At 35.0% G+C, this 15,703-nt stretch overlaps 1 protein-coding gene across 1 annotated transcript in view; it reads right to left on the reverse strand.

Annotated features, from left to right (window-relative positions):
* LOC103656523 (lamin tail domain-containing protein 1-like) overlaps positions 1 to 15,703 on the reverse strand; it is a 48,568-nt gene that overhangs the window by 19,917 nt on the left and 12,948 nt on the right. Inside the window, exon 3 of the mRNA XM_008683939.2 lies at positions 15,434 to 15,644. Coding sequence (XP_008682161.2) covers positions 15,434 to 15,644 — 211 coding nt within the window. The remainder of the gene's footprint in view (positions 1 to 15,433; positions 15,645 to 15,703) is intronic.

Consider the following 15,703-nt stretch of genomic DNA (forward strand, 5'->3'; position numbering starts at 1 on the left):
TAGAATAACAGAAACTGTATTTGACCACCCAACTAAAAATCTGGAAAACTAAAAATCTGGAAAAAATTATATGAACCAATATTTTTCAAGGTATTGGACACTGGCCACTGAAGGAGTGATCTCTGAAAGATAGGAAATAAATGAGGTGAGCCTTAAAATTTTCCCACATTATTGCCTTGAGAGTTTCCAGGCTGTGTCACAGAGAGGTGGAGCCAGGTAAAGCCTGGTGGATTCTCTCACTTGAGGAGATGGAGCTGAGAGCCTGGAGAGACCAAGGTGGCAAGAGGTCATAGGCAGAGTTACCAGAGAGGAGATTGCTGCAAAAGAGAAAATTCTGGAGATTTTCAGAAGATTCCCATTAAGTATCCAGCAGAGGATTGATTAGCATATGCCTTTGAGTAAACTCTCTAAGACAGGATAACAAGAGTACTTGAAAGGATTAGAGACACCAGCACTCAGAACGCTCCCAGGATCAGGAAAAGTGCATGTTCCCATCAGCCAGACTGAAAATCCTCACAATTCATGGGCCATTGGGTAGAGTACTCGGAAGAGTCTTGTCTCAATAGTGAGGATTAATTAGCCATTGCTCTGCTGCCAGCTAACAACTTTTGGTTTTTGGTTTATTTATACATTTTTAAATTAAAATTCAATTAATTAACATATAACGTATTACTAGTTTGAGGTAGAGTTCAGTGATTCATCAGTCTTATATAATACCCAGTGCTCATTACATCATGTGCCCTCCTTAATGTCCATAACCCAGCTACACCATCCTTCCCCTCCAGCAACCCTCAGTTCATTTCCTATGATTAAGAGTCTCTATGGTTTGTCTCCTTCTCTGATTTTGCCTTGCTTTATTTTTCCCACTTGTTCCCTATGATCCTCTGTTTTGTTTCTTAAATTCCACATATGAGTGAGATCATATAATTCTTTCTCTGATTGACATATTTCACTTAGCATAATACACTCTAGCTCCATCTGTGTCCTTGCAATTGGCAAGATTGCATTTTTGATGGCTGAGTAGTATTCCAGTATGTGTGTGTGTGTGTGTGTGTGTACACACACACACATATATATATATACCCCACATCTTCTTTGTCCGTTCATCTGTCAATGGCCATCTGGCCACATAGTTTGGCTATTGTGGACATTGCTGTTATAAACATTGGGGTGGAGGTGCCCCTTGGATCACTACATTTGTAACTTTGGGATACAAACCTAGTAGTGCAATTGCTGTGTTGTAGGGTAGCTCTATTTTCAACTTTTTTGAGGAACCTCCATACTGTTTTCCAGAGTGGCCACACCAGCTTGCATTCCCATCAACAATGTAAGAGAGTTCCCTTTTTTCCCCATTGTCTCCAACATCTGTCGTTTACTGACTTGTTAATTTTAGCCATTCTGACTGGTGTGAGGTGGTATCTCATTGTGGTTTTGATATCTATTTCCCTGGTGAAAAGTGATGTGGAGCACTTTTTCATGTGTCTGTTGGCCATTTGTATGTTTTCTTTAGAGAAATGTCTGTTCATGTCTTCTGCCCATTTTTGATTGGATTTTTTTGTTCCTTGGGTGTTGAGTTTGATAAATTCTTTATGGATCTTGGATACCAATCCTTTATCTGATAAGACATTTGCAAATATCTTCTCTCATTCTGTCAGTTGTCTTTTGGTTTTGTCCACTGCTTCCTTTGCTGTACAAAAGCTTTTTATCTTGATCAAATCCCAATAGTTCATTTTTGCCTTCATTTCCCTTGCCTTTGAGACATGTCTGGCAAGAAGTTGTTGCGGGGTGCCTGGGTGGCACAGCGGTTAAGCATCTGCCTTCAGCTCAGGGCGTGATCCCAGCATTAATGGATCGAGCCCCACATCAGGATCCTCCGCTAGGAGGCTGCTTCTTCCTCTCCCACTCCCCCTGCTTGTGTTCCCTCTCTTGCTGGCTGTCTCTATCTCTGTCGAATAAATAAATAAAATCTTTAAAAAGAAAAAAAAGAAGTGGTTGCAACCAAGGTCACAGAGGTTACTGCCTGTGTTCTCCTCTAGGATTTTGATGGATTCCTGTCTCATGTTTGGGTCTTTCATCCATTTGAGTCTATTTTTGTGTATGGTATAAGGAAATGGTCCAGTTTCATTCTTCTGCGTGTGGTTGTCCAATTTTCCCAATACCGTTTGTTGAAGAGTCTTTTTTCCATTGTATATTCTTTCCCGCTTTGTTGAAGATTAGTTGACCATAGAGTTGAGGGTCCATTTCTGGGTTCTCTATTCTGTTCCACTGGTCTATGTTTCTGTTTTTGTGCCAGTACCATACCATCTTGATGATTACAGCTTTGTAATAGAGCTTGAAGTCCAGGATTGTGATGCCACCAGCTTTGGTTTTCTTTTTCAAAATTCCTTTCACTATTCAGGGTCTCTTCTGGTTCCATACAAATTTTAGGATTATTTGTTCCAGCTCTGTGAAAAAAGTTGATGGTATTTTGATAGGGATTGCATTGAATGTATAGATTACTCTAGGTAGTATAGACATTTTATAGTATTTGTTTTTCCAATCCATGAGCATGGAATGTTTTTAAATTTCTTTGTGTCTTCCTCAATTTCTTTCAAGAGTGTTCTATAGTTTTCTGAGTACAGATCCTTTGCCTCTTTTGTTAGGTTTATTTCTAGGTATCTTATGATTTTTGGTGCCATTAAAAATGGGGTCGACTCCTTAATTTCTCTTTCTTCTGTCTCAATGTATGGAAATGCAACTGATTTCTGTGCATTAATTTTATATCCTGCCACTTTGCTGAATTCCTGTATGAGTTCTAGCAATTTTGGGGTGGAGTCTTTTGGGTTTTCCACACAAAGGATCATGCCACCTTTGAAGAGTGAGAGTTTGACTTCTTCTCTGCCAGTTTGGATGCCTTTTATTTCTTTTTGTTGTCTGATTGCTGAGGCTAGGACTTCCAGTACTATGTTGAACAACAGTGGTGATAGTGGACATCCCTGCTGTGTTCTGACCTTAGGGGAAAAGCTCTCAATTTTTCCCCATTGAGGATAATATTTGCTGTGGGGTTTTCATAGATGTCTTTTATGATATTGAGGTATGTTCCCTCTATCCCTGCACTGTGAAGAGTTTTAATCAACAAAGGATGCCGTATTTTGTTAAAAGCTTTTTCTACATCTATTGAGAGGATCATATAGTTCTTGTCCTTTCTTTTATTAATGTAGTGTATCACATTGATTGAGTTGCAGATGTTGAACCAATCTTGCAGTCCAGGAATAAATCCCACTTGGTGGGGGTGAATAATCCTTTTAATGTACTGTTGGATCCTATTGGCTAGTATCTTGGTGAGAATTTTTGCACCCATGTTCATCAGGGATATTGGTCTGTAATTCTCCTTTTTGGTGGGATCTTTGTCTAGTTTGGGGATCAAGGTAATGCTGGCCTCACAGAATAAGTTTGGAAGTTTTCATTCCATTTCTATTTTTTGAAACAGCTTCAGAAAAATAGGTATTAATTCTTCTTTAAATGTTTGGTAGAATTCCCCAGGGAAGCCATCCAGGCCTGGACTCTTGTTTATGAGGAGATATTTGATTATTGCTTCAATTTCCTTGTCGGTTATGGGTATGTTCAGGTTTTCTATTTCCTTCTGTTTCAGTTTTTGTAGTTTATATGTCTCTAGGAATGCATCAATTTCTTCCAGATTGCCTAATTTGTTGGCATATATTTGCTCATAATATGTTCTTACAATTTTTTGTACTTCTTTGGTGTTGGTTGTGATCTCTTCTCTTTCATTCATGATTTTATTTATTTGGGTCCTTTCTCCTCTTTTGGTAGGTCTGGCCAGGGGTTTATCGATCTTATTAATTCTATATGCTTCCCTCTTAGGACTGCCTTTGCCACATCCCAAAGGTTTTGAACAGTTGTGTTTTCATATTCATTTGTTTCCATGAATTTTTAAAATTCTTCTTTAATTTCTTGGTTGACCCACTCATTCTTTAGTAGGATGCTTTTTTAGCCTCCATGTATCTGAGTTCTTTCCAAATTTCCTCTTGTGATTGAGTTCCAGTTTCAAAGCACTGTGGTCTGAAAATATGCAGGGAATGATCCCAGTCTTTTGGTACAGATTGAGAACTGGTTTGTTACCCAGTATGTGACCTATTCTGGAGAAAGTTCCATGTGCCCTTGAGAAGAATATGTATTCTGTTGCCTTAGGATGGAGTGCTCTATATTTGTGAAGTCCATCTGGTCCTGTGTGTCATTCACAGCCCTTGTCTCCTTGATCTTCTGCTTAGATGATCTGTCCATTGCTGTGAGTAGGATGTTAAAGTCCCCTATTATTATTATATTATTATCAATGTTTTTCTTTAATTTTGTTTATTTAGTTTCTATATTTGGCTGCTCCTAAGTTAGGGGCATAAATATTTACAATTGCTAGATCTTCTAGTTGGATAGACTCTTTAAGTATGATATAATGTCGTTCTTCATCTCTTACTAGTCTTTGGTTTAAAATCTAATTTGTCTGATACAAGGATTGCCACCACAACTTTCTTTTGATGTTCATTAGCATGATAAATTGTTTTCCACCCTCTCAGATTCAATCTGGAGGTATCTTTGGGTCTAAAATGAGTCTTTTGCAGACACATATCAATGGGTTTTGCTTTTTAAAATCCAATCCGATACCCTGTGTCTTTTGATTAGGGCATTTAACCTATTTACATTCAGTGTAATCATTGAAAGATATGAATTTAGTGCCATTGTATTACCTGTACAGGCACTGTTTCTGTATATTGTCTCTGTTCCTTTCTGGTCTATGTTACTTTTGGTCTCTCTCTGCTTAAAGAATCCCTTTTAATATTACTTGCAGGTCTGATTTAGTGACATAAATTATTTTAGTTTGTCCTGGAAGTTTTTTTCTCTCTATTTTGAATGATAGCCTTGCTAGATCAAGTATTCTTGGCTGTATATTGTTCTCATTTAGCACCCTGGATATATCACACCAGTCTTTTCTTGCCTGCCAGGTCTCTGTGGATACGTCTGTTGCCAGTCTAAATTTTCTACTCTTGTAGATTACGGACCTCTTGTCCTGAACTGCTTTTAGTATTTTCTCTTTGTCTCTGAGATTTGCAAGTTTCACTATTGTATTTTGAGGTGTTGACCTATTTTTATTGATTTTGAGGGGGGTTTTCTGTGCCTCCTGAACTTGAATGCCTGTTTCCTTCCCCAGATTAGGGAGGTTCTCTGCTATAATTTGCTCTAATATACCTTCTGCACCCCCTTTCCTCTTCTTCTGTGATCCCAATTATTCTAATATTGTTTTGCTTTATGGTATCACCTATCTCTTTAATTCTCCCCTCATGATCCAGTAAATGTTTATCTCCCTTTTTCCCAGCTTCTTTATTCTCCATCATTTTGTCTTCTATATCACTAATTCTCTCTTCTGCCTCATTTATCCTTGCAGTTACAGCCTCTTTGATTTCAACTTGATTTGATTTTAATTCTTTTATTTCTCGAGAAAGGAATTCTCTACAGTCTTCTACACTTTTTTCAAACTCAGCTAGTACTTTTATAATTGTTATTCTGAACTCTAGTTTCAACATCTTACTTATATCCATACTGATTAGGTCCTTGGCAGTCAGTACTGCCTCTTGTTCTCTTTTTGAGGTGAGTTTTTCCATCTTGTCATTCTGTTTTGCAAAAAGTGGTCACTTTTCTATTTGTAGAGTTGCAGCTTTTCTTAGATCTTTAGTTGGGTTCACAGGTGTTTAGAATGATTTGATAATTATCTAGCTGAATTCCTGGGACCAGACAAAACTAAGGTATCCTACTCCTCTGCCATCTTGGATTCCTCGCCACTAAACAAATTTTAAAAGCAAGTTCCCAAACGCCCAAACTATTTCTAAGTAACTTAATTTCATTCCAGAACAAAGCTCAAGAATATTTTTAGAAATAGAAAGATATTCTAGCATTCAAATAACATAAAAATGACAATTTCTGGCATTTAATAAAAATTACCAGGCATATAAATAAATTGGATAATACAACCCATAATAAGGAGAAATAAAAATAAAAATTGATCAAAATTGATCCAGAATGGATGAACATGTCAAAAATAGCAAAAGGGCAAAGTACTTGTAACTATATTCTGTACATAAAAAATTTAGGTGTAAGTTCGAACATGACTGAGACACAGCTGAAGTAAAAATACACTAGATGGGATTAACAAGATTAGTCATTGCAGATAAAAACATTAGTGAATTTGAAGACATAGCAATAGATATTATCCAAAATGAGACACACAGAGGAAAAAAGAAAAGACTAAAAAAGAACACAGCATTAGTGAATTGTGGGATGACTTCAAATAGCCTAGTATATGTGTAATTTGAGTTTCTAAAGAAAAAGAGAGAGACAAAATATATTTTTATTTTAATGCTTTTTTTATTATATTATGTTAGTCACCATACAGTACATCTCTGGTTTCTGATGTAAAGTTTGATGATTCATTAGTTGCGCATAACACCCAGTGCACCATGCAATACGTGCCCTCCTTACTACCCATCACCAGTCTATCCCATTCCCCCACCCCCCTCCCCTCTGAAGCCCTCGGTTTGTTTCTCAGAGTCCATAGTCTCTCATGCTTCATTCCCCCTTCTGATTACCCCCCTTTCTTTATCCCTTTCTTCCCCTACTGATCTTCCTAGTTCTTATGTTCCATAGATGAGAGAAATCATATGATAGTTGTCTTTGAGAGACAAAATATTTTAAGAAACAATTACCTAAAGTTTTCTATAATTTTAAAATTTTAAGTCTATATATCTGTAAATCATAGAAGCTCAACAAAGTCCAAGCATAGAATTCCTGATAAAAAAGTTATACCAAGGCACATCATAATCAAATCTCCCAAAAGCAACAAGAGAAAAAAGACTAATCACATACAAGAAAACCACCATAACACTATAGGTAGATTTCTCAACATAAACTGTGTGGCCAGGGGAAGGTGGGATAGTATATTCAAAGTACTGAAAGAAAAAATTGCCAACCAGATATACTTTACCTTGCAAAGCTATCCTTTAAAAGTGAAAGGGAGATAAAGTCTTTCCCAGACAAACAAAAACTAAGGGAGTTTTTCACCATTAAACTGCCTTACAATAAATTCTTAAAGAAGTTCTTCAAATAGAATTAAAAAACACACTAAACAGGCTGCCTGGGTGTCTCAGATGGTTAAGCATCTGTCTTTGGCTCAGGTCATGATCTCCAGGTCCTGGGACCTAGCCCCATTTTGGGGTCCCAGCTCAGCGGGGGAGTCTGCCTCTCCCTCACCCTCTGCCTCTACCCCTGCTTTCTCTCTCTTAAATGAATAAATAAAATCTTTAAAAAAAAACACTAAACAGCAACATGAATGTATGTGGAAGTGTAAATCTCAGTGGTAAATGTATATATCTATATATCTATCTCTCTGTCTATATATAGTCAAATACAAAATAATAGGACTTTAGTGGTAGTGCATATAATTACTAATTATCAAACATAAAAGTTAGAACAAAAATATTAAGAATAACTATAACCATGAAGACTTGCAAAGGATTCACATTATTTAAAAAAGCCAACTCTGACTTCAAGAACACAAATTGTTTGTAAGGTAAAAGTGTAGAATTTTTATATTGAATTGAACTTAAGTAATTATGAAATCAAAATAGACAGTTAAAGCTACAAGATTTAGACAAGCATTATGATAACCACAAAATCCCTATAAATTTCATTACAGAAATTTATCAAATAACAAGACAGAGAGGAAGAAAGGAACAAAGGAACTGCAAAAACAAAACAATGAACAAAACGGCAATAGCAAGTTTTTATCTATTGATAGTCATTTTAAATGTAAAATGGGTTAAATTCTTCAATCAAAAGGCATAGAGTGGTTGAATAGATTAAAAAAGAAAACAATAGCCAGCAATGTGCTATTTACAAGAGACTCACTTTAGATATAAGGACACACATAAGTTGAAAGAAAAGGATAGAAAATGATACATCATGCAAATGGTAACCAAAATAAAGCAGAGGTAGCTGTACTTATATTAGACAAAAAAGACTTTAAGTAAAAAACTGCCATTAAAGACAAAGAAGGTCATTAGATAATGATAAAAGGGTCAATTCAATAGGAAGATGTAACAATTGTAAATATTTATGCACCCAACATCAGAGCACCTAAATATATAAAACAAATATTGACAGAGCTAAAGGGAAAAATGACAACAATACAATAATAGAAAACTTTATAACCATACTTTCAATAATAGAATATTGAGGGTAGAAAATCAATAAGGAAACAGCTGACTTGAACGACTCAATAGACCAAATGGATATGTCTATTATACAGCCACCCTAGGGGGGCAGAATACACATTCTTCTCAAGCACACACAGAGCATTCTCCAGGACACATCACATGTTAGGTCACAAAACAAGTCAACAATTTAAAATTAAAACCATCCTAGCTATCTTCTCAAACCACAGTGGAATGAATGTAGAAATCAATGACAGAAAACAGGAAAATTCATGAAAACATGGAAACTGAACAATACATTTTTTAAAGATTTTTTATTTTATTTATTTGACAGAGAGAGCCAGCGAGAGAGGGAACACAAGCAGGGGGAGTGGGAGAGGAAGAAGCAGGCTCCTAGTGGAGGAGCCTGACGTGGGGCTCGATCCCAGAACGCTGGGATCACACCCTGAGTCGAAGGCAGACGCTTAACGACTACACCACCCAGGCGCCCCTGAACAATACATTCTTGAATCAATATTGGGTAAAAGAGGAGATCAAAAGGGAATTTTAAAAATAACTGGGATGAATGAAAACAAAAATACAACTTACCCAAACTAATGGGATGCAGCAAAAGCAGTGCTAGGAGGGAATTTTATAGCATCAAATGCCTACGTTAAAAAAGAATAAAGATCTCAATTAAAATACCTAATTTTACAACTTAAGAAAGTAGAAAAAGTTAGAACAAACTAAACCTAAAGTAGAAAAAAAGATATAGTAAAGATTAGAGCAGTAACATAAAAAATTGAGAATAGAGCAACAATTTAAAAACTTAATGAAATGAAAAGTTTTTAAAAAAAAATACAAATGAAATTGACAAACCCTTAGCTAGACTAAGGAAAAAAGAAGATTCAAATGAAAAATATCAGATTTAAAAGAGGAAACATTACATTCGATGATACAGAAATAAAAAGGACCGTAATGGACTACTATGAACACTTATATGTAAATAATTGGATAACCAAGAAGAAATGGACAAATACTAGAAACATACAAAGGCTATAAAGACTGAACCAAGAAGAAATAGGAAGTGTAAATAAATCAGGAACAAACAAGGAGTTTGAATCAGTAATCAAGAACATTCCAACAACAACAACAACAACAACAACAAAAAACTCTGGAAACAGATGGCTTCAAGGATGAATTCTGTGAAACATTCAAAGAACTAATGCAAACCCTTCTTGAAGTTTTCAAAAAGTAGAGAAAGGGAGAACCCTTCCAAACTCATTTTATGAGGCCAGCATCACTTTGATTCCAAAGCCAAAAAAGACAACACAAGACAAAATAAAAACCACAAGAAAATAGGCCAACATCCCTGCAGAATGTATTTGCAAAAATCCTCAATAAAATACTAGCAAACCAATTCAACAGCACACTATAAAGATCATACACCATGACCAAGTGGGATTTATCCCTGGGATGGAAGGAAGTTCAACATATGAAAAGTCAATATGACATGTTCCATCAACACAATGAAAGACAAAAACCACATAATTCCATTTTTTGTATCAGATGCAGAAAAAACATTTGGCAAAATTCAACATTCTTTCATGATAAAAACTCTCAAAAAATAGATAAAGAAGCAACATACTTCAGTATAATAAACGTCATATAGGAAAAATCCACAGTAAACATCATAATCAATGGGGAAAAACTGAAAGTTTTTCTAGGATTCAGAACAAGGCAAGGATGTTCATTCTCACCATTGTTATTCAATGTAGTCCTGGAAGTCCAAGCCAGAGCAATCAGGCAAGAAAAAAAATTAAAGATACCCAAATGAGAAAAGATGTAAATTATTGCTATTTGCAGATGACACGATCATATACGTAGAAAATCCTAAAGACACCACAAAATGCTGTTAGAAAAAATGAATTTGGTGAAGTTGTACACTACAGAATTAACTTGCAAAAATCAGTGGAATTTCTGCACATTAATAATAGACTAATCAAAACAGATATTAAGACAACAATCCCACTTACATTAGCAATAAAAAGAATAAAAGACCTACATATTAACCAAAGAGTTTTGTGAAAAATTTGTACACTGAAATTATTGTACTACAATATTGAAAACTTATACACTACAAAATATTGATGAAGGAAATTTAAAAGACACAAATAAATAGAAAGACATGGCATGTTCATAGTTTGGAAGACCTAATATTGTTAAAATGCTCATGCATTTTACCCAAAGTGATCTACAGATACAATGCAATTTCTATCAAAATACCAATGACTTGTTTTGTGTGTGTGTGTTTTCTTTTTTTACAGAAGTTGAAAAACCAATCTCAAAATTCATATGGAACCACAAAAGACCCCAAATAGACAAAGCAATCTTGATCAAGAAGAAAAAAGTTGGAGGTATCCCACTTCCTTACCTCAAATTATATTATAAAGCTAAAGTAATTAAGACAGTATGGTATTGGCATAAAAATAGACATATAGACCAATGGAACAGAATAGAAAACCCCAGAAGAAACCCATGCATAAAAATTATGGTTAATTAATCTTCAACAAGAGTGCCAAAACCACACAATGGGGAAAGGGTAGTTTCTTCAATGAATGATGGAAAACTGGTATCCACATGTAAAAGAATGAAATTGGACCCCTATGTCACACCATATACAAAAATTGCTCAAAATGGCCCAAAGACTTAAAAATAAGACTTGAAACCATGAACTCATAGTAAAAAAAGAGGGACAGCAAAAATACAATATCTGGGATGAAAGAAATAAAAGAATAGTATTGTAAAGCTCTTATACTATTTGGGAAGTGCTATAATATCACTTGATGGTAGTCTGTGATAGGCCGAAGATATAACCTATAAACCTGAAAGGAACCACTAAAATAACAGAGTTATAGCTAATCAGCCAACAATAGAGATAAAATGGAATCATTGATAATACTCAATTCAAAAGAATACAGAAAAAGAGGAAAAAGACAACAGAATATTTGGGGCAAATAGAAAACAAATAGCAAGATAGTAGACCGAACTCTAACCATACTAACAATTACTTTAAATGTAAACAGTTTAAATTCTCAAATTAAAAGACAGAGATTATTAAACTTGATAGAAGAACAAGTCTCAACTACATGCTATTTAAAAAACATGCATTCTAAATATAAAGACACAAATAGGTTAAAAGTAAAAGAATGGAAAACGACCATGCTAACAATAATAAAAGGAAAGCTGAAGTGGCTGTATTAATATAAGTAGATTTTTGAGCTAAAAATAATGCCAGGGATAAAGAAGGTCATTTCATAATGATGTAGAGATCAGATCATTAAGAGGATATAACAATTCCAAATGTTTGTAAATCTAGTAACTGAGCTTCAAAGTACATAAAACAAAAACTGATAGAACTGCAAGGTAAAACCAACAAATCCACATAGTTGATTTTAACATTCCTTTCTCAGAAATTCATAGAACAGGTAGACATAAAATCAGCAAAAAGACAGTTACTAAATGCCATCAACCAAATTTGACCTGATGGACATTTATAAAACACTCTACTCAAGAACATCAGAATATAAAATCTTTGTAAGTGCACTCAGAACATTAACCAGGATAGACGATATCCTGACTATAAAAGAAGTCTCAATACATTTAACAGGACTCAAGTCATACAAAGTGTGTTCTTTGACCACTATAGAATTTAATAAGAAATTGATAACAAAAACATATCTGGACAATCACTGAAACTGGCAAATCTGTCAATATTTGGAAACTAATCAATATACTTTTTATTACACAAAGATCAAAGAAGAAATTAAGTGGAAATTAGAAAGTATTTTGAAATGATTGAAAATCCAACATATCAAATTTGTGGACAGCAAATGGATGGGTCATGTCTTTTTATCCAATCTGCAACCCTGTGGTATTTTATGGGAGCATTAGGCCATTCACATTGAGAGTATTATTGAGACATATGATTTTAATGATGTCATGTTACCTGTGAAGTCTTTGTTTCTATAGATTGTAAATTTCTGTTCTGTATCACTCTTGAGATACCACCTTACGCCAGTCAAAGTGGCAAAAATTGACAAGGCAGGAAACAACAAATGTTGGAGAGGATGTGGAGAAAGGGGATCCCTCTTACATTGTTGGTGGGAATGCAAGTTGGTACAGCCACTTTGGAAAACAGTGTGGAGGTCCCTTAAAAAGTTAAAAATTGAGCTACCCTATGATCCAGCAATTGTACTATTGGGTATTTACCCCAAAGATAGAAATGTAGTGAAGAGAAGGGACATATGCACCCCAATGTTCAAAGCAGCATTGTCCACAATAGCTAAAGGAGCCAAGATGCCCTTAAACAGATGACTGGATTAAGAAGACGTGGTTCATATATACAACGGAATATTACTCAGCCATCAGAAAGAACGATTACACAACATTTGCAGCAACATGGACGGGACTGGAGGAGATTATGCTAAGTGAAATAAGTCAAGCAGAGAAAGACAATTATCATACGGTTTCACTCATTTATGGAACATAAGAAATAGGAAGATCAGTAGGAGAAGGAAGGGAAGAATGAAGGGTGGGTAAACAGAAGGGGGAATGAACCATGAGAGACTGTGGACTCTGGGAAACAAACTGAGGGCTTCAGAGGAGAGGGGGGTGGGGGACTGGGATAGGCCAGTGATGGGTATTAAGGAGGGCAAATATTGCATGGTGCACTGGTTGTTATATGCAAATAATGAATCACGGAACATTACATCAAAAACTAAGGATACACTGTATGGTGACTAACATAACATAATAAAAATTATTTTAAAAAAATTAAAATAAATAAAATAAAAAATAAAAAAAATAAAAGTATCGAACTTCAAAAAAAAATTTGTGGGATGCCACTAAAGCTGAACTTAGGGGGAAATTTAATAAATGCTTGTATTAGAAGAGAAAATAGTATCAAATCAATGATCTCAGGCTCCACCTTGAGAAACTAGAAAAAGAAAAGGAAATGAAACCTAAAGTGGGCAGAAGAAAGTAAATACATATCAGAATGGAAATCAATAAAATAGAAAACAAAACAAAAAACACAGAAGACCAATGAAATCAAACACTGTTTGAGAGGCTCAATAAAGCTGATGACTCTCAGGCAAGACTGATCAGGAAATGGAGAGAAGATACATTTGAGCAGTATCAGCAATAAGAAATGTGACATCACTACAGATTCTACGGATACTAAAAGGATTATAAGGAAATATTATGAACAAGTTCATGACAATTAATCTGAAAATTAGATGAAATGGACAAATTGTGTGAAAGACACAAACTATCCAAGAAGAAATAGATAACTGGAATATCCTGATATCTATTTTCAAGAAATACAACTTGTAGATTAAAACCTTCCCACAAAGAAACTCTGGGCCCAGAATGCTTCACTGATGAATTCTATAAAATATTTAAGAAAAAAGTTACTTCTATACAAACTCAGCTAGAAAATGAAAGAGGAGGGACTATATCTCAACTCATTCTATGAGGCAAGCTTTACCCTGATGCCAAAGCAGACAAAGACATTACAGGAGAAGAAAATGACAGACAGATACTCTGCACAAACATAGATGTAAAGATTTGAAACAAAATTTTAGCCAATAAAATTCAATAATATATTAAAAGAATAAACATTATGATCAAAGGAGGTTTATGAAAAACCATACAATCATCTCAGTAGATGCATTAAAAGCATTTGACAAAAATCTAATATTCATTCATAATATTTATTTCCACAATTAAACATTCTGAATCATGATCCTGTTACTCCTTTGTTTAAAACTTTCCCATTGCTTCCCATTTCCCATTGTGAAAATAAAATTCCTCATCCTGTGTTCAAGGCTCACTGTGATTGCTCCCCAACCCTGGCCCCTACAAACCTGTTACAACAATTGATGCGTTGCTCAGTGGGGCAATGCTATAAAATGCCTTATATCTACCTAATCCTAGCTTTTTCTGCCTCCTTCACTTCGTTTATGCTCGTCCTTTGCTCTAGGCTGGTGGTTCTCAACCTTGACTGTGCATTAGAATTACCATGGGATTTAAAAAATGATGATGATCAATTCTACTGCTAGAAATTCTGACTCAAAGAGTCTAGGATAGGGTCAGGACATTAAAAACTTCTCAGCTTATTCAATTGTGTAAGTAGGATTGAGAACTAGTGCCCTAGAATGTTCTCACAGACTCCAAATTTGGATATCCAAAATTTATCTTTCTAAGATAATTCTAATTAACAACTCCTTCATAAAAATCTTCCCAGATCACCCTCTCCTGGAGAATGTTCTCTCAATGCCTTGATACTTTGTCTCTCTCAGTCCTTATACCTGCAGGTCTTTCTTGATCTGAGTGAAAGTTCTTCAAACCATATTCACAAATCTTTTTTTTTCTTTGAATTTTTGTTCCAAATAAGTCATCATTCTTAACATGTTAGATAGATATTGAATGAATAATTTGATGAAGTGTTTTTAGATGGTTGAAAGAATGCTTATTTATTCACTGCAGTTGAATGGTTAGCAGTAGTTGATTTTAGGAAATCTGACCTAAGAGGAGAATAGTTTCCTTTATGTCTCATCTACAAACCTGGCTAATAAGTTCTTTTAGCCCTCTCACACTCTTTGTTGACATGTGTTTATTTCTAATAATTCATAATTCAATCTGTTGTTAAAGCAACAAGAAAATCAGGGATAAGTAAATGTATAGATGAGCCAGCTCTTTTATTTTAGCTCTAATATAAACTTTCTTCCTGATCAATTATTTTTGCCATAGCTATCAACAACCATAAAAATGGATCAATGAGTAAGTCCACATTTTTCCTTCTATCTCAAACTCAAGTCCCTAGAAAAAAGACACTAAATCCATCTGAATGATTTGCCAATAATAAAAAATAGAGTTGACTTTATCTGTAGAGATTATGTAGTGCTGTTTTCTTTGGCATCTTTGAAAAATCAGCATTCCTTGTTTGGCTCCCTAGAAAATTACATTGATTTCTTATCATTGCTCAGAACATGACACAGTTATATTTCAATAAAGTGCTTAAGGTTTTAGATGAAATCATGGAAGTAATATCAGAGTAGAACTTTATTACCTACTGAAGTAAAGTAGCTCCTATTCTAATAGAAGATATTAAATAGTTCAAATAAAATAGGTACCTGGATCTAGATTGGCCCACTTCTTCAAGAATCACAGAGAAGTGCTTCCAGGCTTTCTCAGCATGGAATGAGTGCGAAAGAAGTTTCTTTGAATCACTAAACAAAGATAGGAAATAATCTTCTCCTTTCCCAGTTACTGGTATCTCAGGATCAAGGATTGGTAGAGCCTGTCTCTTTGTCATTATGGAGCTACCGATGCCTTTCAAAGAAACTAGAGAGAAAAGCAACAGAAAGAAGTAAATAAAAGGACATTAAAAGAACACAAACCAC

Source organism: Ursus maritimus, unplaced genomic scaffold (assembly GCF_017311325.1).
Source record: "Ursus maritimus isolate PB19 unplaced genomic scaffold, ASM1731132v1 scaffold_31, whole genome shotgun sequence".
NCBI lineage: Eukaryota > Metazoa > Chordata > Mammalia > Carnivora > Ursidae > Ursus > Ursus maritimus.